Source organism: Pleurodeles waltl, chromosome 3_1 (genome assembly GCF_031143425.1).
Source record: "Pleurodeles waltl isolate 20211129_DDA chromosome 3_1, aPleWal1.hap1.20221129, whole genome shotgun sequence".
Taxonomy (NCBI): Eukaryota; Metazoa; Chordata; class Amphibia; order Caudata; family Salamandridae; genus Pleurodeles; species Pleurodeles waltl.
Window position 1 is genome coordinate 1948449488 of NC_090440.1, and position 27424 is coordinate 1948476911.

The following is a 27424-nucleotide window of genomic DNA, read 5'->3' on the forward strand; positions in this document are numbered from 1 at the left end:
AAATGATTAATGGTAACAAATGGTTTATTCAGAATAGTCAGTTCCACCGATACAGTTCCTACAGTCGACAACTCCTGTTATGTTTGTAGTATGCTAGCATGGCATGTGTCTTCACTGAAAATGGAGGAGGCATTATTTGACCAGAAATTAGAGTGGCAGGCTAAAGTTCAGCCAACTGTTCGCTAGCCAGAAATTTAAATCACAACACTTTCTGAAGAGCTTTCCCTCCTTGTGAAATACATTTTCTTTTTGTATTAGTTTAATATTGCAATATTTATATAGTGCTTTGTGTTGTCAATTTACCTGCTTCTAATTTGTAGGTGGGACATGAATGGAGGTGCTTTCTCATCTAATTCTTTTTGCAGGATAAATAAAAGTTTACTGAACTGGACTGACCAATGAGAGAGTGTTAGAAATTGGGTCTCTAGTTGGCAGAGGTATGCACCCTGTCCAAGTAGGGACCACAATCCTAGTCAGGGTAAGTTAGATACACAACCTAAGTTAACCTGTGCTCTCCATCTGGTAACTTGCCACAAAGCAGTCAGGCTTAACTTAAGAAGCAATGTGTAAAGTATTTGTGCAATCCTTATTTACAGCAACACAGCGAGAGACACAACAAAAAGACTCCACACCAATTTAGGAAAATAGAGAACATTTATCTGAGTAAAACCAAACCGACAAAATCCAATAAGCAAAAGTCAAGTTATGAATTTTTGAAAATGAAATGTGATCAGTGCTTAGTCACCTGCATTCAAAAGGTTACTTGATGTCACGAGGGACTGGTGCAGTTCCAAAGTTCAGGCCGACCGCAATGTAGGGTTGACCATTTACAGACCCCCCCCCCGCAGTCTTCCTTCCCAGCAGAATGTCCTTGGTTCCAGTATAATTTTTATTTGGTGTTGTTTGGGGTTCAGTACTCATATCCAAATGTGCCTTTGAAGTGGGGAAGACTTCAAAGAGTCCTTTGAAGATCACAAAGTCTCTTGCCATTCCTTCTTTTTCCAGACATACTACAGAGGGTTATGCAGCCTTTTCTGTGGGGAGAGGCACAGCCCTAGTCTGGTGTGAGTGTGAAGCTTCACCTCCTCCATTATGCCAGTTAATGGCCCATCATCCTGGTGATCGGCTATCAAGATGCAGATGGCACACCCCAGCTCCCTTTGTGTACGACTGTCTAGAGGGAATCCACAAAACCAAGCTTTTATCTACCCTAGACGTGTATTCAGAGACAGGATGAGGCACAGAATGGTTAAGGTAAGAAAATACCAACTTTCCAAAAGTGTCATCTTCAGACTTACAATTTAAAATCCAACTTCACCCAAAGTTGTGACTTGAAATTGTGAGTCCGAAGGCACCATACTTCATATTTCTATCTTTTCCCAATTGGAACTGACACTTAAAAAATGGTTTAAGGTAATCCCAGTGGTATCTTATGGGTGTGATAGACCATACAATAGTAAAATAAACAAATGTAAGAGTTTTTCACTACCCCGACATGTTAAACTTAAAGGTGCATGTCCAACCTTTTAAATACACTGCACCTTGCCCTTGTGCCTAGCTAGGGCCTACCTTAGGAGTGACTTTCATGTAATAAAAAGGAAGGTTTAGGCCTGGCAAGTGGGTACACTTGCCAGGGCAAAATGGCAGTTTACAACTGCACACACACTGAATACAGTGGCAAGCCTGAGACATGTTTGAAAGGCTACTGTAGTGGGTTGTGTAATAAGCACTGCAGGCCCACTAGTAGCATTTAATTTACAGGCCCTGGGCACATATAGTGCGCTTTACTAGGAACCTAAAATTAAATTATGTCAATTGAGAATAGGCCAATGTAACCATATTTAACCCCTTTGCTGCCAGGCCTTTTCCCCCTCCTGTGCCGAGCCTTTTTTTGGCTATTTGGGGCAGTTTGCACTTAAGCCCTCATAACTTTTTGTCCACATAAGCTAGCCACGCCAAATTTGCGTCCTTTTTTTCCAACATCCTAGGGATTCTAGAGGTACCCAGACTTTGTGGGTTCTCCTGAATGAGGCCAGGAAATTTGCCAAAATACAGTGAAAATTTCGTTTTTTTTTAAAAAAATGGGAAAAAGTGGCTGCAGAAGAAGGCTTGTGTTTTTTTCCCCTGAAAATGGCTACAACAAAGGGTTTGTGTTGCTAAAATCACCAGCTTCCCAGGTTTCAGGAACAGGCAGACTTGAATCAGAAAACCCAATTTTTCAACACAAATTTGGCATTTTACTGGGACATACCCCATTTTTACAATTTATTGTGCTTTCAGCCTCCTTCCAGTCAGTGACAGAAATGGGCATGAAACCACTGCTGGATCCCAGAAACCTAAACATTTCTGAAAAGTAGACAAAAAATTCTGAATTCAGCAAGGGGTCATTTGTGTAGATCCTACAAGGGTTCCCTACAGAAAATAACAACTGAAAAAGAAAAATATTGAAATTGAGGTGAAAAAAACATAAATTTTTCTCTACATTATACTCTGTAACTTTTTCCTGCAATGTCAGATGTTCGAAAGCAATATACTGTTACGTCTGTTGGACTCCTCTGGTTGCGGGGATATATAGGGCTTGTAGGTTCATCAAGTGCCTTAGGTACCCAGAGCCAATAAATGAGCTGCACCCTGCAGTGCGTTTTCATTCTATACCGGGTATACAGCAATTCATTTGCTGAAATATAAAGAGAGAAAAAAATAGCTATCAAGAAAACCTTTGTATTTCCAAAATGGGCACAAGATAAGGTGTTGAGGAGCAGTAGTTATTTGAACATCTCTGAATTCCGGGGTGACCATACTAGCATGTGAATTACAGGGCATTTCTCAAATAGATGTCTTTTTTTACACACACTCTTATATTTGGAAGGAAAAAATGTAGAGAAAGACAAGGGGCAATAACACTTTTTTTGCTAATCTATGTTCCCCCAAGTCTCCTGATAAAAATGATACCTCACTTGTGTGGGTAGGCCTAGCGCCCGCGACAGGAAACGCCCCAAAACGCAACGTGGACACATCAAATGTTTTAAAAGAAAACAGAGGTGTTTTTTGCAAAGTGCCTACCTGTAGATTTTGGCCTCTAGCTCAGCCGGCACGTAGGGAAACCTACCAAACCTGTGCATTTTTTAAAACTAGAGACCTAGGGGAATCCAATATGGGGTGACTTGTGGGGCTCTGACCAGGTTATGTTACCCAGAATCCTTTGCAAACCTCAAACTTTGGCTAAAAAAACGAATTTTCCTCAAATTTTGGTGACAGAAAGTTCTGGAATCAGAGAGGAGCCACAAATAGAGGTTTCTGCCCCCCCCCCCTGGGGGCAGATCGGCCTGATAACAATAGGCCGATCTGCCCCCAGGGGGCAGAAATGGCCTTAAATAAATTTGCACCCCCACCCTCCTCAAACCCCCCCCCCCCACCCAACCCCAGGAGCGACCCTTGCCTACGGGGTTGCTCCCCCTGCGTGACATTGGCGCCAAAAAAAAAATCCCCGGTGCCTAGTGGTTTCAGCCCCCCTTGGGGGCAGATTGGCGTAGCAAAAATCAGCCGATCTGCCCCCGGGGCAGAAATGGCCTAAATACAATTTTCCCCTCATGGGGAGCGATCCTTGTCCAAGGGGTCGCTCCCCATCTGTAAAACAAAAACAAAAAAAAAAAATCCCTGGTGCCTAGTGGTTTCTGCCCCCCCCTTGGGGGAAGATCGGCCTAATCAAAAGAGGCTGATCTACCCCCCAGGGGGGCAGAAATTGCCTAAAATAATTCCGCCCCCATCCCCCCCCCCCCCCCCAGGGGAGCGATCCTCGCCTAAGGGGTCGCTCCCCTTGCGTGAAATTCACATAAAAAAGAAAACTCCCTAGTGTCTAGTGGTTTCTGTCCCTCTTGGGGGCAGATTGGCCTCATCAAAATAGGCCAATCTGCCCCCAAGGGGGCAGAAATGGCCAAAATATAATTTGCCCCCTAGGGGAGCGACCCTTGCCTAAGGGGTCGCTCCCCACACCTAAAACAAAAAAGTAAATAAAAAACAAAAAAAATGATCCCTGGTGCCTAGAGGCTTCTGCCCCCGGGGGGCAGAAAAGGCCTTCCAAAAAAATGTCCCCCTGGGAGCGACCCTTGCCCAAGGGGTCACTCCCTTTATGACAATAAAAAAAAAAAAAAAACATACCTGGTGTCTAGTGGGCGTTTCAAAAGCCGGATTGCAAGCAATCCGGATTTTGAAACGCTTGGAGAGACTTCAATGGGAGGGAAATACATTTCCTTCCCTTTGAAGCCTCCCCGGGCCTCCCCCACGTGATCGAAAGAGAAATGCAAAGCATTTCTCTTTCGATCGCGCTGGAAGCTGAGCTTCCAGTGCGATGGGGGAGGCTCTGTGACAAACAGCATGCGCTCGCGCGCTGATGTCACGGTGGGGGGGTCGGGGGTGAAAGGGGAAGGGCTTCCCCTTCCATCCCTGCCTTTGGGGGGGTGGGGGGGAAGCACACAGAGGAAGCGAGAGCGCTCCCTCTGGGCTGTGTGCCGAGGACGTAATGGTTACGTCCTCGGCACAGCAGCACTGTGCCGCAGGACGTAACCACTACGTCCTCGGCACAGAGAGAGTACAAGCATTTTAGCACTGGTTAGCAGTGGTGAAGGGCACAGATTCCTAAATCCAACAAAACAAGGGTCCAAAAACGAGGAGGAGAAAGTCAAAAAGTCGGGTGATGGCCCTGCAGAAAGGGCCATTTCCAATAGATTATGGACAATTTGGAACATGTTGGTGCCTTTGAAAGATGGGCAAGACTAGACCATCATTCACATGTCTGGCTTTTCCTTGCCGGCTACTCACCCCAATTTACTTGCCTTTTAGTCTGCATGTGCCAGACAATGTATCCTTAAGAGACTTCACTCAAATTCCCAATATTTAACATCAACATTGTCATTAATTCGCAACACAGTATGTGTGTGTACTGCTTTAACATGATTGCTAGTTACAGAAGAGACACTTGAGAACTATAGTGCATATCATCAACCCTTTGCTACCTAAGAAGATAGTTAAATGCTTCTTCATATTTTATACCTTCTTCTTCTGCTATATATTCCAAGGCTTGAATAACCAGTTACAGTCCAGTAGCAGTGGTAACTTGTATAACCTTGTACTTGCATGAGTAAATACGCTTAACAATTTATTTTCTAACCATGTAAGGTGCTGCCTTTTGGAGTTATGGTATAGCATTTTTGAGAAAATGCTCATACTAAAGTGTTATTTGTGTTTTCATTTTTTATTGAATGGCTCAAACAAAGTATCGCTGCAAGTAGATTTAAAACCAATTAGGAGCTAGATATCTTGTCCAGGAGCTTTACTTCTGGCACAGTATCATTGTGAAGCCTTGAAATGTGCAAATGTAAAAGTAATTGCTTCTCTTTAAATCTCTCCAGGCAACCACTCCCTTCCTTCAGTCGCCAAGCCAAGTTATCTGTTAAAAATAGGTCTCCATTTAAACTAATGAGCCTTCTGTAGTGAGTGGTCAAGTCCCCAAATATCTCTTAAATTCTGCCTACAAACTTCATTCTACCGAACAAAATCGGCATATGCCTTCCTCCAGATTCCACAATTATTAGTTGCTTGGCTGTCTGACCTGTATGTTTATTTGCAAACCTAAAAGCCATAAGCATGCTCCACATGTTCTAGACAGTCCTCAAGGTGCATCCCTTCCTACTCTGATTTCTGCATAGTGATTAAGCCCTCCTGCCTTACTTATTGCCTATGAATGTTGCACTTGTAACAATGTATAGAATTATAGAACCTGAGAAATGTGTTTTACAGTGTGTGTTTCCTTAGGTGTGCTAATCATCATACTTTTGTGCATACCACCAAACCATCACTCGAATTTTGACCTTATCTGCTGCTGTTTGTGTATAACATTTGTTTTCAAATTTATCTGGATTCAATAATTGAACTTTAAAGCAGTTATCTGCATTTTATAATCATAGTATTGCTGATAATTTACTTTGTTTTTCCACCGCATTACATGAAAGAGTGTTTTTGCTAATGTGTTTGTGTTTTCTGGCCCCTAGGTTTTTCGAGTGGCCAGTATCTGCCTGGGAAGTCCACCTGAAACTATAACCTGGGAGTTCAGAGACAAGGAGAAGGCCTTCCACAAGATCGGGCCAATGACCCCACAGCAGTTCTACAAGGACCATGTCAAACCTCTCTTCAACATGGAGGATAAGGTCAGAAGCCAGCCTATGCTTTGAAGACTAGTCTCTAAACTTCAAAGGCAGCACTTCTAAATGTAATACTTCTTGATTGTTAGCCCTAAAAATAGATATGTCAGAAATGGAGCCCTCATCAGTGTTTGTTTCCAGAGTATGTTGAAGTAAGGATGTGTTAAAGGGTTATGATAAGGATTTGGAGTTAAGAGTATTGGAAGTTGGGTACAGGGTTAAGGGTTTGAGGTGTAAGGGATAGACATTAAGTGGATTGTTTAGGAGTGTGGGGTTGAGAGTATCAGATTGAAGGTAAAAGGTTTAGGGGTTAAAATTATGAAGTTAGCTTATAAGGTTTACAGACATAAAGATATAGTGTGAGTTTGAGGCACAGAGCTAATATGGGGGGGGGGGGGGTTGGGGATATATGATTACCAGCAATGGAGTCAAGGTTAGGATTGTACGATTACATTTGTGAGGTAAAGGGTTAAAGATTAAGTGATTGCTGATTATAGTTAACTGTTGGAGTTAAGGGTATGCACTTACGGCTTAGTCGTGCATACACATGCGAGGAGTTAAGGAATCAGTGTGTTTTCCCCACTAATTAAGTTCGATGAAGAGTTCTGTCAGTTTTAGGGTCACGTCTGCGAGTGCATTTGCTAGTGCATGCATTTGGGTTGTGGGACACTCTTGTATACAGAAAAGGGCTTGGAGCTCACTCATTGCTCACCATTTTTTGTGTTCACGTAACCCTTCTGTACCGGCTCCGTAATTGGCCATGGCAGCCAGAACATCACTTCCTAGGCTTGCTGTGGAGCAGGGACGAAGCATAGAATAATTCAAGTCAGTCTGTGCCCAGCCGCTGCGCTATATGTGATTGAGGTACTATTTCCTTCCCACACTCCCTCCTTGCTGCTCCATCCATAGCACCTGCATGCTTTTCAAATCACTCTCCTGCTATGGCTTGCTCTCTGCCTCACCCCATGGCTGCTTGTTTCTTGTTGTGATTAGGAGTGCTTCATCTTGGAGTGCCAGAAGAGTTACCTCAGAATCTAGGGCAGTACACAACTTCTGTAAAGCATGTCTGTGAATTTAGTTTTCTGGTCAAGAGCAGCAATTTTTTTTTTTTTTTTAAATGGCAATCGAGTTAGTTATTACACCTCACCTAGGCAGCAGAATGTCTTGTCCCTTCGAGACCTATGTTAGTTTACTACCCCCTCATTCCCTTCTAAGTGCTTGAGTTCTTATGAATCCTTGTCCTCGCAAAAAAAACTTTCATCACATCCCTTTTGCGGCCCCCCCGGCACGTGCAGCTGTTTTGTGTTGAGGCCATATGCGCACCATAAAGGACAATAATAGATGATGTAACACACTCTCGCTGCCGTATGCTACAATGTCAAGCGTCTTCCATGAAGATGAAAAAACATAAGATAAAGTAATTGGGGTGTTTTATTTTTTAGCAGCAGCCGAAGGAATGTACACACATGCACCTGGGAAAAGGGGTCCTCCTCCCTGCAAGGTGCAGTTTCGTAATGTTGTAAAACGCAGTGTGCCTACCACTTGGGCGGCACAAGAGGCATAACAGCAAGTGGCAGTCATGTTTTCACACTGACATCAATCACCCGCAAGTTTCGGATTGCGGAGGGAACATTCACGGTGTCTCAAAACAAACTGCAACCTTATCCCACCTCACTTTAAAAGTACTTTACAATTTCGACGCACACACCGCGATGGCCACAAATAGCTACGTAAACACCCATAAAACGGTTCAGCATAAGCAGGGCCACTGGAATTATGCGTCTTCACGTAATAATAGATTTGCAGCATTTGAGACATAATCCATCATCTGATGCTTAATCTGCAAATTTTAACAAAAACATTTCTAGCTCAAATGGTTCAAAAGTTATTACCGTGCAGTAGAAATTTGCAAACCCTTTACAAAGGTTGACTGGTCACCTTTCTGTTGTTTATTGCTATGTTTGGGTGTTAAACTGGTACTGGGGGGATCCAACCCAATTCTCAGACAGTGGTAAAAAAGTGTACCAATGCCAAAATAACTGATTACATTGCGTGCATAATTTGCCTTTTGTAGCTGCATAATTTACTCAACTGTGCTGCATAATTTGACCCTCGCCTGCCCCAATATTCTAGTGGCCCAGAGCATAAACGATATCTGGCACCGTCAGCATTTCTTACAAGGACGCTTGTCACACATTGCTTTTGTTATTCACCCTCAACCTGCAGCTTCTGAATAAAGTTTTTGGCAATTTCAAAGTGTTGAACTACGTTGCCAACAAAACACTACATAAAGAATACAGCATTTCCAGCTCCTCAAAGAGTGTTGGTTAAAGGTTTACTGAAAACTCATAGATGGCATAACAAAATGATTGAAGCAGTCTTACAATTCACAAAGGCTTATTTTATGTTATTGATGTCCTTAAGGTTATCCTCTGACTGCTACTTACATGGACTGTCCATTCATTCAGTACATTTATTGCCCATTACTGAACCCTGACCCATGCCCATAATTTCAGTGCTTACTATATCTCATGATACCTAGTATGATGGTTGAAAATATTCTGGAAGTTGTAGTTTTAAGTGAGTGGTATGGATTTTAATGTTTAAGGTGACCTAGGATAGGAGCATTGCTGTCACCTCTGCCAATTCTGAAGCACAGTTCAGAATGCCACTATGCTGATTGTGAACCCCAATGTTCCTCTCCAGTGTGCTAACCCTGCTCAATCCATGCTTCAATGGTTGGTGGGCACCATACAGTTGGCAGCAGGCTGCACTCCGCTGGCCTATGACCCAAAGACAGTCAAGCACTCTCTTTAGCAATAGTGTTTGAGCCAGGTGATGGAAATCAGTCACAGCTGGACAGGGCCTGTGGCTACCAAGGCTGCTTGCCGAGTTTGGTGTTAGCTCAGTGTCACTGCTGGTGAGGGCTGGTAAGGGCTGGCATTAGAGCTTTTTAGGTTGAAGCCTACAAGACGGTTGTTTTGCTTAGTAATGGCTTGGTGGTTTTTAACTCACACTTGATTCCTTTCTATTTGCTGGCTTTATTTGTTTTGGGCACTCTAGCTTGAGTTTATCCTTTCCCTTTCCCAAACCCAAGCCCTATATACTGTCTTCTTCCACTAGTACTGAATTTCTTTTCTGTAAACAGGCCTTTAAATCCTGTTCTCATCTTGAAACATTTACTGTGCATTCAAAGGCAGAGGTCACATGTCAAGCCCTTGTCTTCAAGGGACCTTGATGTTTTCTTTCTCTGATTTCAAATTGAGAGGATTTATTTGACAATCATGCTGGCTACTTGGGGTGTGCTGTATATATTTTTTGTAGCATAAAACAAAATTTAAATGACTGTAAATGAACTGGGCAGATATTTTAGACTATATCAGAATAAGGAATGCACAAATGAAGCACATTTTTGTGAACTCTGAACTCTGGAAACAAATATTTTAGTAGGATCAAAACATATCAATACACTAGGCAATGACATTTCTACACATTCGCACGTGTGATCTGCTGGAAAACGGACACTAGGTGCACTAACAGGTTGCAGCCTTTGGAGTAAGTGTGACTATAAAGGGCAACCCCCCCACCGTCATTTTCCAGACAAGAGGCAATCTGTCTTTGCTCGCAGGGCCACCCCCAGAATGTCTATGGTAGGCCTTTTTTCTTTCGAGCATGGTTCTTTCTGTTGAGCGTTTAACACTGCTTTTCATTTGTAGAGATCCCTGACCCTGATGAATGCCCCAGACCTTTTTGGCTCTTAGTGTGGGCAGCAACATGTTGGTCCCCAATTTTTAGAGCCCGTGAGCCATTATACTCAACGGAGTCTTCCCCCCTGGTTTTACTCTTACCTACAAACACCTACATTAAAATGTTCCTAAACCAAAATAGGTGATTTGTAAGGTAATTTTATTATTCTCATTCGTATCCGGATCCCTTGTATTATCCAGATAGACTAATTTCAGCACTCTAGTCCGCCCAGGTAGTATCATCTTACCTGGGTGGGGCTAGGTGGTCATATGATAAAGCAGGACACTATGTGTGTGAGACCACCCAGTCAGTAAAGGGAACTCCCCTAAAGGTTAAGCCACTGATCATACTTATGCACCTTTTGTTCATCTCGCGCTCAACCAGCGGCACTCGAACAGGCCTGAAAAGCCCTGTTCCTTCTTTCACATGACCTATGCTACTCGACACTCCACTCTGTGCTACTCAACTCAACTCTGTGCCCTTCCACTGTACAACACTCTGCTCCCTCCACAACACTCTACGCCACTCCACTCCGCGCCATGACACTGCACGCCACTCTATGCCACTCCATAACACTCCACAACACTCCACTCTACAGCACTTCAGTCCACTCTCCTTTACCATACTAACTTTTAGCCATGCTAAACAGCAGCCGCGCTGGTGTACGCCATGTCTAAGATATATTGGCAAAGCCAATAGCTCTTACATAGGCGAGACCTATTGGCTTTGCCAATGCTGGTTTCAGTAAAGCAATTAGAAATAAAAACAAACTGATACTATGTCTCAGGAAGAAAAGAATGCAACCTTCTGAAGTGCTTTCAGATGTGCATAAAGGGCTAGTCCTCATTGAACCTGCTGTGTGGTGCTGGTAAAGCCACTGAACTGTTTCGAACGTATTTCTTTCCACTTTAGATTGATTTTTGTGTTTGATACAATGGACTAAACATCAGCTGTTTCAATAGGTCAAGCTTTATATATGTAGTGAAACCTTTTGAGGTTCTGTACAACACTGAGGTGGGGGGTAGTAAATTGTGCATATAGACGTTTGAGGTTTCCAGTGAGAACCATGGTTTTGAAGATAGTTCCAGCATTTATACCTTAAGATTGACAGGCGTGCCGGGCAGCAGTTGGGTAACAAGCAGTTAATGGGCTTATTGTGTGGCGGGGGGGAGGGTCTCTGCTGTTAGTCTGTTCTGCTGATAGTCGCAGTATATCCACATGCTTTCTTGCAAGACTGCCAGCTGGGTTATGACTAAGCAATTATACACATGTATGCTTTCCCCCTTAGTTACTGTGTCTTTCAAACCCCGTATGTTATGCAATTTACTCCTTTTGCTGGACGCAGAAATTAGTTAGAATGATGCTCATTGTATGCAATTGAGCTGATCTAACTGTTCTCTTATAGCATCAGCATCACTATATTTCCTAATAACAAAGGTTCTTCATTCTTCCACTGGCTTTCTCTTAAAAAAAGGATCGAGTTGTTGACCGTCTATAATATATGTTTATCTAGTGCTTAATGATGAAGTGCCTGTCCTCTCAAAGTGCTATTAACCAGTTCATTTGTTAAAACTTGATCGACCTTGGAGGCATGAGCGGTTTGTTGGCCTTGCTCAGACTAAAAGCAGTGACCTATAGGTCAAACTAAATGTCAGAAGAGGGCGCTTATCTGGCTGAGCCCTCCTGCTGCCTACTCTGCTCTTACCTACAATGCCATCCACAAAAATAACCCATTTGAATCTCAGCCTTCAGACCCTCCAGAAAAGTTTTGTGGACGGTATATCCCCAAAGAGGGTTAATTCTGGTAATCACTGCTTCGGAAGCTTCCACAGAGTCCGTATTTTTTTTTTTTTTTTTAACTGTTAATGTCTCTCTTCTACCAACCGTCTCGTCACCCCACAGCTCACACCTTTGCTCAACCAGTAATCAACCTTATTGGTGGCCCTTTCCTGTTCCGTGCAAAGTTGGCGCTATAAGATTCTTGCAAACCTTCTCTTGCAACCTATTCTCAGTGAATATTAGTTCCTTTTGTACCCCTACCCCTGGCTCTTCAAGACCCAGATGGGTTTGAGAACTCCTCAGCCAAGCTTCTTTTGGCAAGGCAATATTTCTATACTGCTGAAATTAATCATTTCTACACAATTGTCACCTGCTGCAAAAACGGCCTTTTCTGTTTTTAGGAATGAGACCTTTGTTCACCTTGATGTGGTTCCAACTGTTTATCCAGTAGCTTTTGTGTGGAATAGGCGGGTTTGATTGCGTAAATTAATGAGAACATCTGTTTTACTCCGAGGGATCACAAAAATGAGTAAATGGACTTCTGTGTATTTTTTATTGTTTTTTTTAAATCACGTTTACTATCAAGACTTCTTAAATGGATGCTACTCGTTAATCATCAAACTTCCATCAGTGCTATTTATTAAAGTTAAGATAATGTGATAATGGACAGGGGGAATATTACACACAATACAGGCTATAATTTAAAGTTCAGGGGAACGTGTTTTACTCTGCCCTTGTGTGTGTTTTAGGAGAATTTGGTCTATGCGATGCTGATATTGTCAGTTAATGTTTGTGGCAGGCCACTAAGTGAACCAAATAATATTTATGCATGAACATTTGGCACAAGGATATACCCTATTAATCTTTAGAAACGGCCCGTGTTTCCTTTTCCTAGAAAGGCCCCTAAACACCACATCTTTGCACTGCTTTCCTTGTTGTTTTTTGGTCGGTCTCCTTCTCATATCCTGGGCTGGGTTCATTATCTCGTAACATTTCGTGACGCCCGCCTGTCTTTTTATTTAGTTGTATCCTGGCGTCTGGGTTTGTGGAACGCCCCTGCAACCTCGCTGCCCTGAATTTTTCGATCCTTCCTCTGTTGCTAGAATGGACCCCCGTCAGTCTTCCTAGAAGTCGTGTGAGCTTCCTTAGGTCTGATGTCCGGCTGGAACAATGCGCTTCTAGGAAACTGCCCCAGATAGTCACGGTTACCGCTCTGTGTTAGGGGTAGATTTGCTATCCATCTGAAGTCAGAATAGCAGGGCGCTTTTAAATTCAGGTTTCGAGGATGGATCGAAATTATGGGACAATTACTAATTGAAGCCTAACCATTTTAAGATTTTCCTACTCAGGTTAACAAGTGTTATTTCTATATTTCACAATTTGTGTGTGTGTTTTTTTTTTTTTAAACTAGAAATCAATGGAATGAGTTAGCTGACCAGGGACAGTTAATCTGTTGCCATCGCCCACTACGTATTTGAAACTGGGTAAGGTGGCGGTCTGTTATAAACTCACTTTATGCATATTAAGACCAGGCACTCCAGGGTGGAAAACAGAAATTACAATTTACCTTCTCTCTCCTCTGCCTAGTCGTCCACACTGCTTCCCTTTCTGCTTACTTTGAATCCCTGCTGGCTAATTGTGGAGAGCCTTCATCAATATAGAAATATTACAGAATTTGACAGTGTTATCAGTCATTGATTGATCTGGTGCATCCTGATGGGCTTCACTTTCCTCAGTGGAGCCTACACCCATGCCTACCACTCCTCTTAATCACCAATATTTTGTCAGATTATATTGAGTCTGAAAGAGTTTGCTTCTCAATTCTTTCGCTCCTGGGGATTGTGAAGGAGGGTGTTTCTCCTCCTTCACCTCCTCAGCCCTCTCTCACAGATGAGGATACGAGTGACCTTAAAGAGCCTGCACCGGAGATAGTATAGTACATTTGGCCCTTCATTGGGGTTATTATCCAGGGTTGGAATACAGGTGAGGTTGTTTGGTCTTCAAGACTGTACTTTCTTGAACTGTTGCTGCCCCTACACAGCCTCTTCCGCTTGGCTTTTACGTATGTGTGTGTGCTCATCATTCATTCTACTGTACATCCGCACTGGTTTACCAACGATGTAAGCTTGTTCAGAAGTTAGTCATAGCATACTGTAAGGAGCATTTGTCCTTTCAACACAACTTCAGTTTGGTTTGTGAAGGTGCATGACACTCTTACCTAAACGAAAATAAAACGCCAGAGCCCTTGAAGAATTTAATTTGTCTTTACTGACTGAAGCATGGCTTTCTCCATCCACGCATGCTGCCCAGTCTTAGGTCGCTTGTGTTACAGTTCAGAAAGAAACACAACCGAAGACTCAAGGCCTTCTGCAGGAGTAGTCAAGCTTGTCCAACCCTTCAAAGGTGGCACAGATATTACTCCCTTCGCTCCCACATAAAAAGAATGGAGGGAGGAATACGTTCCATCTTGGTCATATACCATTGGGATTTCTACTGTTAACCATTTTCTTTTCCTGCAGCAGTCATAGTTACTCACCTTTGCCCTGATATTGGCAGCAGTGAAGACAGGACAGACTAGCAGGAAAGTCTCAGAAATGCAGTATAGAAATCAAAATCAGAGGGACACGAATGAGTCCTAAATCAGTGAGAAGTCCTTGAAGGTTCTCTTGTTCAATGCTTTAATAATTATTAATTTAAAATCACATTTTGAATTTGGAGTATTTATTAAAGTTAATGAGTTCAACGTGTGTGAGCAAAAACAAGCCAACACAAGTCTAAGGACACAAATGGTACACTCGTCGCTTCCGCAGGACTGAAACACAGTGTGACCAGTCCAGCCAATCATTAATGAAAAATACATTTTGATGCAATCAATTGACAGTTTAATCTGAATGAAAAAAGATACAAGTCAGGAGAAGGAGGTTGACATGAAATGGATTATAGAGATACACAAGGAGACTTAATAACAATAATGGAATATTCAGGGAATGATCATAATGAGATAATACACTATTAGTAAAAATAGGAGTATGAAACTTCGATAAGTTACAACTCATTAACTTACGAAATTTCGGTTATAAAGCAAACTCAAAATCATAAACTGATCACATTTACAGGGAGTGCAGAATTATTAGGCAAGTTGTATTTTTGAGGATTAATTTTATTATTGAACAACAACCATGTTCTCAATGAACCCAAAAAACTCATTAATATCAAAGCTGAATATTTTTGGAAGTAGTTTTCAGTTTGTTTTTAGTTTTAGCTATGTTAGGGGGATATCTGTGTGTGCAGGTGACTATTACTGTGCATAATTATTAGGCAACTTAACAAAAAAAAATATATACCCATTTCAATTATTTATTATTACCAGTGAAACCAATATAACATCTCAACATTCACAAATATACATTTCTGACATTCAAAAACAAAACAAAAACAAATCAGTGACCAATATAGCCACCTTTCTTTGCAAGGACACTCAAAAGCCTGCCATCCATGGATTCTGTCAGTGTTTTGATCTGTTCACCATCAACATTGCGTGCAGCAGCAACCACAGCCTCCCAGACACTGTTCAGAGAGGTGTACTGTTTTCCCTCCTTGTAAATCTCACATTTGATGATGGACCACAGGTTCTCAATGGGGTTCAGATCAGGTGAACAAGGAGGCCATGTCATTAGATTTCCTTCTTTTATACCCTTTCTTGCCAGCCACGCTGTGGAGTACTTGGACGCGTGTGATGGAGCATTGTCCTGCATGAAAATCATGTTTTTCTTGAAGGATGCAGACTTCTTCCTGTACCACTGCTTGAAGAAGGTGTCTTCCAGGAACTGGCAGTAGGACTGGGAGTTGAGCTTGACTCCATCCTCAACCCGAAAAGGCCCCACAAGCTCATCTTTGATGATACCAGCCCAAACCAGTACTCCACCTCCACCTTTCTGGCGTCTGAGTCGGACTGGAGCTCTCTGCCCTTTACCAATCCAGCCACGGGCCCATCCATCTGGCCCATCAAGACTCACTCTCATTTCATTAGTCCATAAAACCTTAGAAAAATCAGTCTTGAGATATTTCTTGGCCCAGTCTTGACGTTTCAGCTTGTGTGTCTTGTTCAGTGGTGGTCGTCTTTCAGCCTTTCTTACCTTGGCCATGTCTCTGAGTATTGCACACCTTGTGCTTTTGGGCACTCCAGTGATGTTGCAGCTCTGAAATATGGCCAAACTGGTGGCAAGTGGCATCGTGGCAGCTGCACGCTTGACTTTTCTCAGTTCATGGGCAGTTATTTTGCGCCTTGGTTTTTCCACACGCTTCTTGCGACCCTGTTGACTATTTTGAATGAAACGCTTGATTGTTCGATGATCACGCTTCAGAAGCTTTGCAATTTTAAGAGTGCTGCATCCCTCTGCAAGATATCTCACTATTTTTTACTTTTCTGAGCCTGTCAAGTCCTTCTTTTGACCCATTTTGCCAAAGGAAAGGAAGTTGCCTAATAATTATGCACACCTGATATAGGGTGTTGATGTCATTAGACCACACCCCTTCTCATTACAGAGATGCACATCACCTAATATGCTTAATTGGTAGTAGGCTTTCGAGCCTATACAGCTTGGAGTAAGACAACATGCATAAAGAGGATGATGTGGTCAAAATACTAATTTGCCTAATAATTCTGCACTCCCTGTATTATAATTGAGCCATATAAATCAGTCTTTTAAAAAAATCACATTGGACATTATCCTAATCAGTTTTGTTCATTGTGGAAGTGACAGTTTTACCCCCTGAAAGCAAAACACGTGCTGGGTTGTTCTTTTGCTCACACATACTGAAGTTCTTGAGTTTAATAAATACTTTAAACTCATGAACGATTTTAAATCACACTGATTTAATACAGCATTAATCAAAAGAACCTTCATTTCAGACTGAGGTGTCATTTGTGTCCCCGTCCAAAGTGACTGGTTGTGCTCAGTGGAGTTTCAGAACACAAACTTTCATTTAGCAATCTGTGAGGAGCAAAGGAAGTGAACTTTGGTTGGCTATACCATTCAGTGTTGATGCTACTTGCCAAGTCATCGCCGAGATTTTTTCCCCTTTTGCAGTTTTTTTTGTGGTAGCCAGAGTTCTTTTACTGTCCTTTCTAAACATCTATTGCATCAGTATAGCATCAGGGATGGAGAGTTTCGCTAACCCCTGTCTCTCTTATCCTTATTCAAACTTAATTAATCTGTGAGCCATCATTTGTTCCTTCCAAGTGGATTTAGTTCCTAGTGTTAGTTCTGGACTCTGCATGCTAAAAGCTTTCCTTCCTTTAGATAGCATAACAGTTATCTTCAGACAGTGTATCAGTTCATGCCCAACATCCTGGTGATTTCAGAGACTGCTTGGACTACAAGTATTCTATGGAGGCGGGGTTTCCTGTGCCAAGCTCTAAATGTGTTCCCTGCAGTTCCATTTATCTGAATTTTGGGAACATCTACTAAATAACCAGCCAGAGCTCATGAAGGTCCATCAGATACTGACCTTAGACTGCTATGCACATGCTCCCAACTGTTTGTTTGGCTTCCTTTTCTGATTGCCATGTTCCCAGTGCACGGTTACCTCAGACTCTTATGGGCTTGGTTGTATTTGGGAAGAGGGGCGGTGGCCCTAGTAGAAACCACCAATCACAGGATAGTCTCTTGGTGCTTGTGTGGCACACCAGATATTTCATTGTACTTAAATGCGTTGGAGCTGAAGTCTTTCTTTGCGTTACAGCCTTTATTCTTTTGGCGAGATCCATTGTGGCGATGAATTACACATGCAAAACAACAGTTCTCGTTTGTATTAAGGGTATCTGCTCATCAGAGCTCTGTGATTTGGCAGTTGCACTTTAGAAGCAGGCTTTTCAGCGTAGCATGTTCCAACTAATCCAAGCAGCTCCTCTCAGCACAACAGTAGGAGATGCTACGGGAAGTCCTTAACTTCATCTTTGAGGCATGGGTTCATCTGCGCATAAGCATCTTTGGAACCCATCCGAACGGCAGGTACGATCATTTAGCTTCCTGGATGAGTGAGCTCAGGAGTCTACAGAATGGCCTTCTGCTGGATTGTTTCACTCCATCACCACGACTGTCTCTTCCAGAAGTTCAGTGAGTTCTTGGAGTGCTTTTCCATCCTGTCAATTCGGGCTGGTTCTTTGTCAGGTCAAGTGTTTAGATTTTCTCCAAGTACTTCAACCGCATCCACCTCCTGTTCTCGGAGGGATGTCTAGTGCTACATCCCCATCTTCCATCATTTTGCTTAAAAGGTTTTCACCTGGGGAACTGCAACATATACCTCCCGTCCCCTTAGAATCTGGGGATCTTGACAGCTGCCAGTACATCTGCCACTGGACACTAGTGAAGAACATCAATTAGCTTACATGTTCAGTGGATGATGTGACGTGGCTGAAATGGGACGCAGGTAGACTCTTGCAAAAGAACTGTTGTGCAGTCATGAGGCTATGCAAATCCTTTGACCTGGCCAATGAGGGTGAGTAGCGGCATCTGATGGGCCTAATTAACATGTTCTTGTTGGTATTGTCCCGTAAAACAACAAACCTTTGCCAAAAATGTTCTTTGACATAATACGTATTAGTGGCAGACCACCTCTTCGAAGGCTACAGGCATATGCTGGTGGAAAGCCCTTTGTACCACTGCAATCTTTGCAATGTTCTACCAAGACAGGTTGAATCTCTGTGCGTGACCTTTCTTCTTGCCTTAAATTCTGCCATTTTTGTATGAACAAAGATTTTACATACATTTTATGCATTTCTATAAGCCTCCTTACTGGATAGAACCTTGCACAATTTGATGTCAATCGTGCTTTGCTCTCCTGTATGGACTGAACCAAGAGCATACTTTTACTCTGAACTGCATTTTGTGACTTTTGGGGGTCCGTGATCGCAGCTAAGTGACCGCTAAAGTCACCTTTGCCAGATGGATACCGCTGTGAATCACCTATTACCGATCTCTGCATTGAGCCCAATTCCATTCCATTAAAAGGGCACATTCCACTAGCATCAAGACAGCATCTATGGCATTATTCAGTTATGTAACTGACAGACTTGTATGCTTCTTCATCTAAGTGCTCGAAAGGCTTTTTCCAGTAGCAGTGCTAACTAGGACTAGAACATTGTCCAGCCTGTTTGCCCAGCTCTCAATTGTGGTGTGTTGACTTGCTCTTCTTTTGTAGTCCTCATTTCTGGTGGAATCTCCCATAAGGGTTCAAATGTGACATAACCTGGAAGTAAGAGTAGAATGAAGTTATCTTAATTTTGATTCAGTCATTCTAAATTAATAGACTGTTTCCTATTACAAATGCGTTTCTTTTCCCCACGGCCCACCAACCATGTCAGAACACTTGCACTGAATAGTTTATTTTCTTTCTATGTATGGAATAGGTGATGGTGTGCGTACGCAGCTGCATCAGGTGCTCTTGACACGCATAAAGCACACATGCATGAACCATTGTATTAACAGCTCTAGAGGCAGTTTCCCATCTTAACACTAAGTGGCTGAGATACCTGGAAATTGATGAAGGAAAGGTCATATGAACTGGGAGTAACTGAATCACCATAAAGAAACTTACTGCTGACCATTGACAACCCCTAAGGGAGAGTTGTTTTGTATCTCCAATTACCTGCCGTCGAGTGTTGCGTTATCTAGAGGTGTATATAGCTTGGAAACTGTCTTTTATCCATTGTAAGCTGAGTTTGACTTTTCAGAAGTTGCAGCCGTCAAGATGATATTCCATTTTTACTTCTGTTATTTTTATATCCATAGCACTTTCAGACTGCTCTGTAAATAACTGTTTCTTGGCTATCGAGAGGGGAGTCAGACAGGGGTGTGTTTTGGCCCCTACTCTTTTTCTTCTATACATAAATAATTGTATCAAGTATTTAGCAAATTGCATTAATGATTCCCCAAAGCTGGCCGGAAACAAAGGTCCATGCCTACTCTATGCAGATGACACTATCCTCCTGTCTAAATCATCTATGGGAATCCAAAATCTGGTTAACCAGTTCGGGGTATTCTGCAGAGATTACGGGTTAGATATAAATGTTAAGAAAACTAAACTCATGATATACAGTGCCCCGAACAAGAAGCTTAGAGCAAATATAAAGATGGACTCCATTCACCTGGAGAGGGTAATTGAATACGATTACCTGGGCATCAGACTATCTGATAAGGGCAGTTGGGATGCAGCTATAAGGAAAGGGGCATTAACCATCAGCCAAAGATGTGGAGCGATAGGACGTAAGGCTTGCACTGCAATAAGCCCCCCTCTGACACTTATCTCAGAAATTTACAAAGCCCAAATCCGTGCCGCGGCCCTATATGGAGCGGAACTTTGGGGATCTCACAGACAACTGGACACTCTTCAAATCAAAGAAAATAATTTCCTTAGACACATATCCAGACTAGGGAAGGGCTCGCCGATGCTCCCCCTAAGACTGGACCTGGGTCTAAATAGCATTAAAGATACAGCATGCTTAAGACCACTTCTGTACTGGGTCAGACTATGGAAAACGGAAGAACTCGAACCCTTCAAGTCAGCAGTTAAAGAACTATTGCCACCTTGCTACAGATGGGAAAAAGTAAGGTGGCTAAGGGAGATGAAAGCGGCTTGGGTCAAACTGAATTTATCCCATTATTGGGAGAATCCCGAGATGATTCCTGGTAACGCTAGACGCCTGATCAAAGATCGATATTGGGAAAAAATTCATGAGGAATCTCTCGGCTCAACTGGGTTAGGTCGGCTGACAGCAGAGTTTCTGCTGGTCAAACACGAACCTCTGCCTGAAAGCTTCCTGGATCTCCCTATACCAGCCCGTGCCCGCTCTTTACCTCTTCAGTTCAGATATGGAACATTGGCAGTCAACAGCTTTACGGCTTGCTGGTCGACCAATAGTCCTTTATCTGACAAATGCATAAACTGCCATCTATGCAAGGAAACTTCTGAGCATGTCCTATTTTTCTGTCCTTTGTACAAATGCCCTCGAGGGAAGTGGATTATTCCTCTGTGCAAAACACTGTCAACACAAAACCGAAACAGTGTATATAGAATGTGTAAATATGACACTTCCACGCTGGTAGTGAGCTCTGTTTCTAAATATTTGGCAGCAGCATGGAAAATCCGCAGTAGAATCATTACAGATCTTAAATCCACTGGTTGAAGAACGGTCTAGAAGTTAGCGAATTAGCATCCTGTCATAATAGTCTGGGCGAAATCATTAGTGCGATCTATCAAGGACATAAGACTGTATCTCCGAGCATGTTGTCTAGTGGGTTACCCCAATTGAAGTGACTCATAAGCCCCTTGGCGTATAATTTTATAAATGGCAAGATGCAATTTATCTGATCAACTTATTTAAGAGAACTGACTAACTTAGGGCTCCATTTTCCACTGATTGACTTCTAACTTTTGTAAACAGGACCTATTGTATGTAGTTTCTATGTCTTATCTTATGTACAAATCCGTCTTAGAATAGTTTATATGTTTTTAACAATTGATTCGTATTATTTTAGCATTTAGCTTCTTGTATAGGGCAAGATCCAGACACTATTTTAAGAGTCTTGTCTTATTATTTATGAAACTTTTTATGTAGTTTTATGAACCCTTTTTTTATATAAGCAGTGTACTAATTGCTAATGTCTCTTTTTACCTGATGGTCTATGGTTTTTATCCTTCTGTATGTATGATTATTTTTTAATTTCTCAAATGGTCCAAACCTGGATCAAATTGATTGATTGAACTGTTTCTTGAGCTCCAAGTGAGTGATGTGTTCAGATTTTCAGGCTATTTTACACCACTTCAGAATAATGGTGGAGGGCACTCTGGTTCTGAATGGATTCAAAGTCTCCGAGCTAAGAATAACATGGCTCTATCTACCTCGTTTCTAGGGCATGAAGTAATAATTTGGGGTTCAAATTCCTTTCATCTGATTCTCTGTGACATTTCTTGAATTCCTCTAGAAGCTAAAGACCTGTCTTTCCAATTAACCTACTGTAGGCAGGGCTAGGAACACACACTTACTCTGCATCAGGATAGCCTTGCGGATGATAGTGCGCTTTACAATTACACGTCACATAAAATTGTGATTATTGCCTATTTGTCAGCAAGAAACTGCATAGAAACCACCATGACGGGCAGATTAGTTTTGAAATGAGTGAAGCAGTCATCACATCTCTCTAGAAATGTGCCGTGTGGAAGTAAAGAATGTGGAATGACAGACTTACTACTCTGCTATGCCTCCTTGAGCTCGATCTGCTAGAGCAATGTTGTGCGATGGTGGAATGTAGTGACTGTCACTCATGAGGTCACGACGTTCCAAACGTGAAGATTCTGGGATTTTGAATAAGGGACTCAGTTGAGAGCGCTTCGCTGCCTCAGAGGTTGGTGAGGTTGATGATCCATTGTTGTAATGTCTAATAAACACTTCAAAATAACCTATGGAGTGGATCGACGTATTCTTAAAAAGCAAGCAAGGTTTTCCTGATGGAAGTCTGTTGGCCCGTACATCACAGCAACAATTGCTCCTGATCCGGCCAGAGATCCAACAGAAAGGCTATATCCTTGCAGACAACTGTGCTCCCTGTTTCTCTTGTCACCAGCCGTGTAGGGTTCATTATATTTGCTAATTTCCTGTTCTGGATCCAGTACACTTCTTATTTCCTGAATAGGAAAGGTGTTGCATATATTCCCACGCCTCGTTGTTTGCTGAGTTTACTGGCTTTTTCCTGAACTGTTGTTTACAGACTGTTAACGTTTATATTTGTAATCCTAACCTCGAGCTACTGATATAAAAACACATTTTTTACAGTTGAGAGAAATGCTAATCCACTGTTGGCTTGATGGCTGCTAATTAACTTGCTGTTTAAGTAAGCGAGGAGTGCCTGTTAATGTTTCCCAGGGCTATTGAGCAGCAGCTCAAACTTTAAACAGGTCGCTTATATAAATAACTACTGTTTGGTCTTGATCAGGAGCCTATGTCGTCCTCCATCTCACAGTCCTCTTAAGATGTAAATGCGATTGAGCAGTATCTGTAATTTACTCTTTATAAGTAACTCTGATATTATTGATCATACAGTCACGAAGCTTTCGTTAATAATCATAACTACTGCAGATCAGATCTCCACGGACGTGCAGAATTTCAGAACCTCTTTTTTTGTAGCAGAGATTAATGTCCCAATAAAAAACACAATGGATTATGAAGTCAACACTTAGTGCTATACAAAAAATAATAAACTGAAAAATACATATAGCTAAAAACCACTAGAAAATCACAAATTGGGTTAACATGCATAGTGCAGTGCTTGCTGCCCAAGCTTTCATAGGTGTGCGACCTTGCATAGAAAGAAAACTGCACTGTCGCTTTAAGGAAACCAAGTAGCACAGAGGACCCAAAATGTAGAAATGTGGGAGTTGGTCTCAGAATTTTTCCGCCTTTTCAATAGCATAGCTTAACATGAGGCTCTGCCCTTCGTCTCTTTTTCTTTTTTATTAATGGATATTGAAAGCAGTTGTTGTAGCTTAAGGTACCGTAATTTGACAACACTAGTAGAGCTCACCCTCCATTTAGTGTTGAGGCCAAATTTGCCCGTCTGTTTGTAATTAAAGCTGCTTTGAACTGTCCAGCTCTGAATCCACACAATGTATTGTACCTGTGTTACATTTTGAAAGCACTTAGATTCTAGGTTTGGACGTTGTATTCAGACTTTGAAATATTTCCTATCTAAAACTTTTCAGTTTTGGGCCAGAAGCTGTAGCATAACTTGCTGCTCAGAGGCTTGCAATTCCAGGTGGAAGATTTGCTGCTTGCTTCCAACCCATTCTTTCTGCGTGAAGCTAAAGCCACTCTCCCCGTTTAGCATTGCTTTGAGCTTTGCAGTTCTGCCTCCTCCAGCCAGAGTAAAGTAAAGTGAAATGATATGGTCTGTAGCTGCCATCTGTATAGTGTGCTACTTCTATTCTGGTTGTCCAGCTGCTGTGTGTATTTTCCGTAGCTATAGTTGTGCACGTTTTTGTTATTTGGAGGGATAAAACAACCTTTATAATTGGTGGAATGCATCTTTATTTGAAAATATAGCTTACTAGCACCATACGTATTTTAGAAACCGTTTCCAAATGAGTCGACCTTTTTTCATAAAGTGCACCCGGTACATACCAGTTTTGTGTCGCTCAATATTCAGACGCCAATAAAGTTGGTTTGTGCTGTTTGACTGCTTCTTTTGAAGGGATTTTGATTATGCTGCTTCCATGGCCTTCCACCAGTGATTGCAGGCTCTGAAACCATTAGCGCTTGATGTTTGTATACTTTGTCTCCCTTGCGTCTCTGTTGAATATCTCCATGCCAATGTGTCTGATGTTAGGCAGATTTCTTCACGATAGTTCGGCTTTTGCCATTACTGACTGTAAAGCGTGCTGTACACAGTGGACTGTTACTCAGTGTCTGTAGGGTAATCCTTTGATTTGGACTAGTTTGACGAGTGTGTTGGCACTACATAAGTACTTGAATTGAAGTAGGTACTGATACTTTATCTTTGTTTCCCAATAGATACTTGTCTATTTTGTGCACGAGGCGAGAAGTCCAACTGTGTTTTGAATCAGTTACATTCATTTCTCTGTAGCAGATGCATTAGTCCACCAACTATATGTTTTGTGATACCAAGTTCTCATTACATTAATCCGCTGTAAGAAAGAGATTAGCTCTTATTCTGTTGTGTAAGCCCATTTACTAATTGTATTCTGCAGGCCACTAGGTAAGATCCGGACCGTTGACAGGACCTTTCTATTTTAGCGGTAGAAAATATGCTGCTAATTTAGGAGAGATCCCTAGCTGGCACTCAATGCTAAATTAGGTGTTTAGGTACATTATAACATTAAGCAAATATGTGGTCGCTCCCCTATCATGATATCTTATCAGAGCTACGTACATGTTAACATTTGTAGAAAAATGTTTACCTTGTCCTTAATTTGTTAATCCGGTCCTGCGGAAACTGTCCTGGAATGGTTTCCTTTCGTGATTAAATAACTTTGCTCTCTGACTTTCCACCTTATCATTGTTCTAAAAATAGTCTGGGTGACAGAGGTTGGCTAACTGCATACACAGTGTATCCTATGTGTACTTCTGTCATTTGTGGATATTTACTTTGATACCCAGGCATTCCCATTTCTTAAAGGTGTCTGCAGAATATTTTTTTCTCGTTCTGCCTCCTTCATAGTCTCTTTGATCTTTCGCATAATATTTTTTATTTGCATTTCTTGATAGCCCATGATTTCTTGATGTCATGGGGAAATGTCAAGCACCCCTGTGTTTCAGCCCATTATGCAATAACTCGCACATAATGTCGTAGTGTGTACTTTCTGTTGATAAGTAAATGAGCTGGAGATGAAACAAAATGATGCACTCCTAGTAAGAAAATATCAGTCTGGCAATTTGCACGATCCTGCTGAAATGGACATCTGCTACATATACATTGATGGGGGATGATGAGCCACACCATGGTGTGATGGTAATCTGGGGATTTAGAATCCAAAAGTATTTCAGTATTGGGTCGTGAAATAATACACTCTCAGAAGCAGTGATTCTCGGAAGCAGTCATTTCTTGGCCTTTTGACTTTCTGTTTTTTCTCCTGTCTTTCACCTTTTGAGCAGCCTTTAATACTGTAGCCAGATTGAAAAGAACGGCAAGGGCAAGAAGTTGAGAATTGAAAATGTATTATTTGAGATGAAAAATAGGCCACCACGTGTTTCACAATTCAAATCGTGTCATCAAGGTCAGAAAATCATATCCCAGTAGTTGTTTTCTATCAAACGAAAATACCTTCAATAGAACAGAGTTGAAACAATCTCTCATATGTACACACAGATAGATGCAAACAAACCATAAGAGGCATATTAACAAATTCGCTACGTATACACTCCAGAGCATAATCTAGATAATGCAGTACAATGGTCTATTAATAAATGCATATATAATCTGGACATGAGATGGAGACCAAGATAAGAGAAATAGTTCTAGAAATTAGCGTTACATTCCTACAAGACAACATCTGATAAATTCAAAAAGTCCTTAACTATTAAAAGGATCACCTCCTACTTTACATGTTATTAAAATAGTCTAACTAGTGAAGAGAAAGATAAATAGCAAGAAAAATATCAAGAGTGGCGGAAACTATCGATAAACTAAATACATATTGCTACATTCAGAATTATAAATCTGATAGACACTTCTAGTTGCAGATTCCTTACCTTTGAATTTTCCCCAGGCATCAGCTTGATCCAGAGAATTTTCTGAGCAGTACCCCTGCATGCAATTACGTGACGTCGATTGGCTTCACGTCCGTTGTTGACGTCATCGCGCCTTTGATACTGTGGGTCTTATAAATGTGCCATTGTGGCACATTGATTAGTTCTTTTCTTTCTGTGCCAGCTAGTGCTGATCCGAAGAGAACTACCCCTCAATCACTTTTTGACTGACATTTTTCAACTTTTTTGTCGAAGATCTGGTCCTAGATCCTGACAGGTGTTAGTCGTACCAACCGACATTCCCTGACACTCCCTGCATCGCCCATGGTCAACGCCATCCCTATTCTCATTGCTGACTCAGACACAGAGCTGGATGGGTGTCATACCACACAGGCTCCAACGCTGGGTTGAGCCTTGCCTCCTATGTCAGATCCTGAGCCCCTTTCTTATGGGCTAGATTATGGTGAGTAATGGGAGGGGTCTCTGGACTTTTTAGAATACCAGCTCCAAAAGCCTATGGACTGGCGTACAGACTTGGGTGGGGCCAGCAGACTGGATACTTTTCCAGATACTGGCATGCATTCTCCTCCTACTGTGTTTACGGAGGAGGGAGGCTTATTACTTAATGGTGGTGAGAAGAGCAGCTGAGGTCTTGGACCCTGAGTTGCCTTTGGTGGCAGTCAGGAGTAACCTCCCGACAGAGGTGCTTCTGCCTGGGGTTTCCTCCTCTGAACCAATCCTTCAATGAAGCTCTTACGGATGTCCTACTGAGTACTTGGTCCAAACCCAGCACAGGGGCTCCTGTGAATAGGACAACTGCCTGCGGCCATTGCCCCATTTCAGGGGACCCACGCTTTCTGATGGAACACCACACCCTAGAGAGCTTGGTCATCCGAGCCTCCACTTCACTGGGCGTGTTCACTTCCACACCCCGTATAGGGAATCCAAAAGGTTGGATACACTTGGGAAGGAGATTTTTTCTTCCTTCAGCCTAGCATTGGGGTCCGTGAACACCGCACGTCTTTTGAACCATTATTTCCCCACACTATGGGATGAGGTTGCGCAAGTGCTGCCACAGGTCCCAGAGGAGGCCCGGGCTGTACTCTCTCTCAAGCAGTTGCCCGTGGGAGAGATGCAGCAAAGTTTACTATCCGTTGTGGACTGGACACGATCAAGTCACTGGGCAGGGCGGTTTTGTTGATAGTTGGCCTGAGGTCCCATGCCTGGTTGAGGATTTCTGGCTTTTTGGGAGATGTCCAGGCTACTTTGATGGACATGCCTTTTAATGTCGCTCATCTCTTCGGGGACCAGACCAACTCTGTGGTCAAGTGCTTCTAGGATTCTCTTGCTACGGCCAGGTCCTTGGGCCTTGTGGCAGCCCCTCATTCCCCCAGTCTGCTTTTCACTCCTTTCATGGCTACGGATGGGGCCCTCCAAC

General features: G+C 42.3%; 1 protein-coding gene across 1 annotated transcript in view; it reads left to right on the top strand.

Annotated features, from left to right (window-relative positions):
- The window catches only part of BLMH (bleomycin hydrolase), a 305030-nt gene that overhangs the window by 91872 nt on the left and 185734 nt on the right, over nucleotides 1-27424 (top strand). The window contains exon 7 of the mRNA XM_069226259.1: nucleotides 6048-6203. Within this exon, the coding sequence (XP_069082360.1) occupies nucleotides 6048-6203 (156 nt within the window). The remainder of the gene's footprint in view (nucleotides 1-6047; nucleotides 6204-27424) is intronic.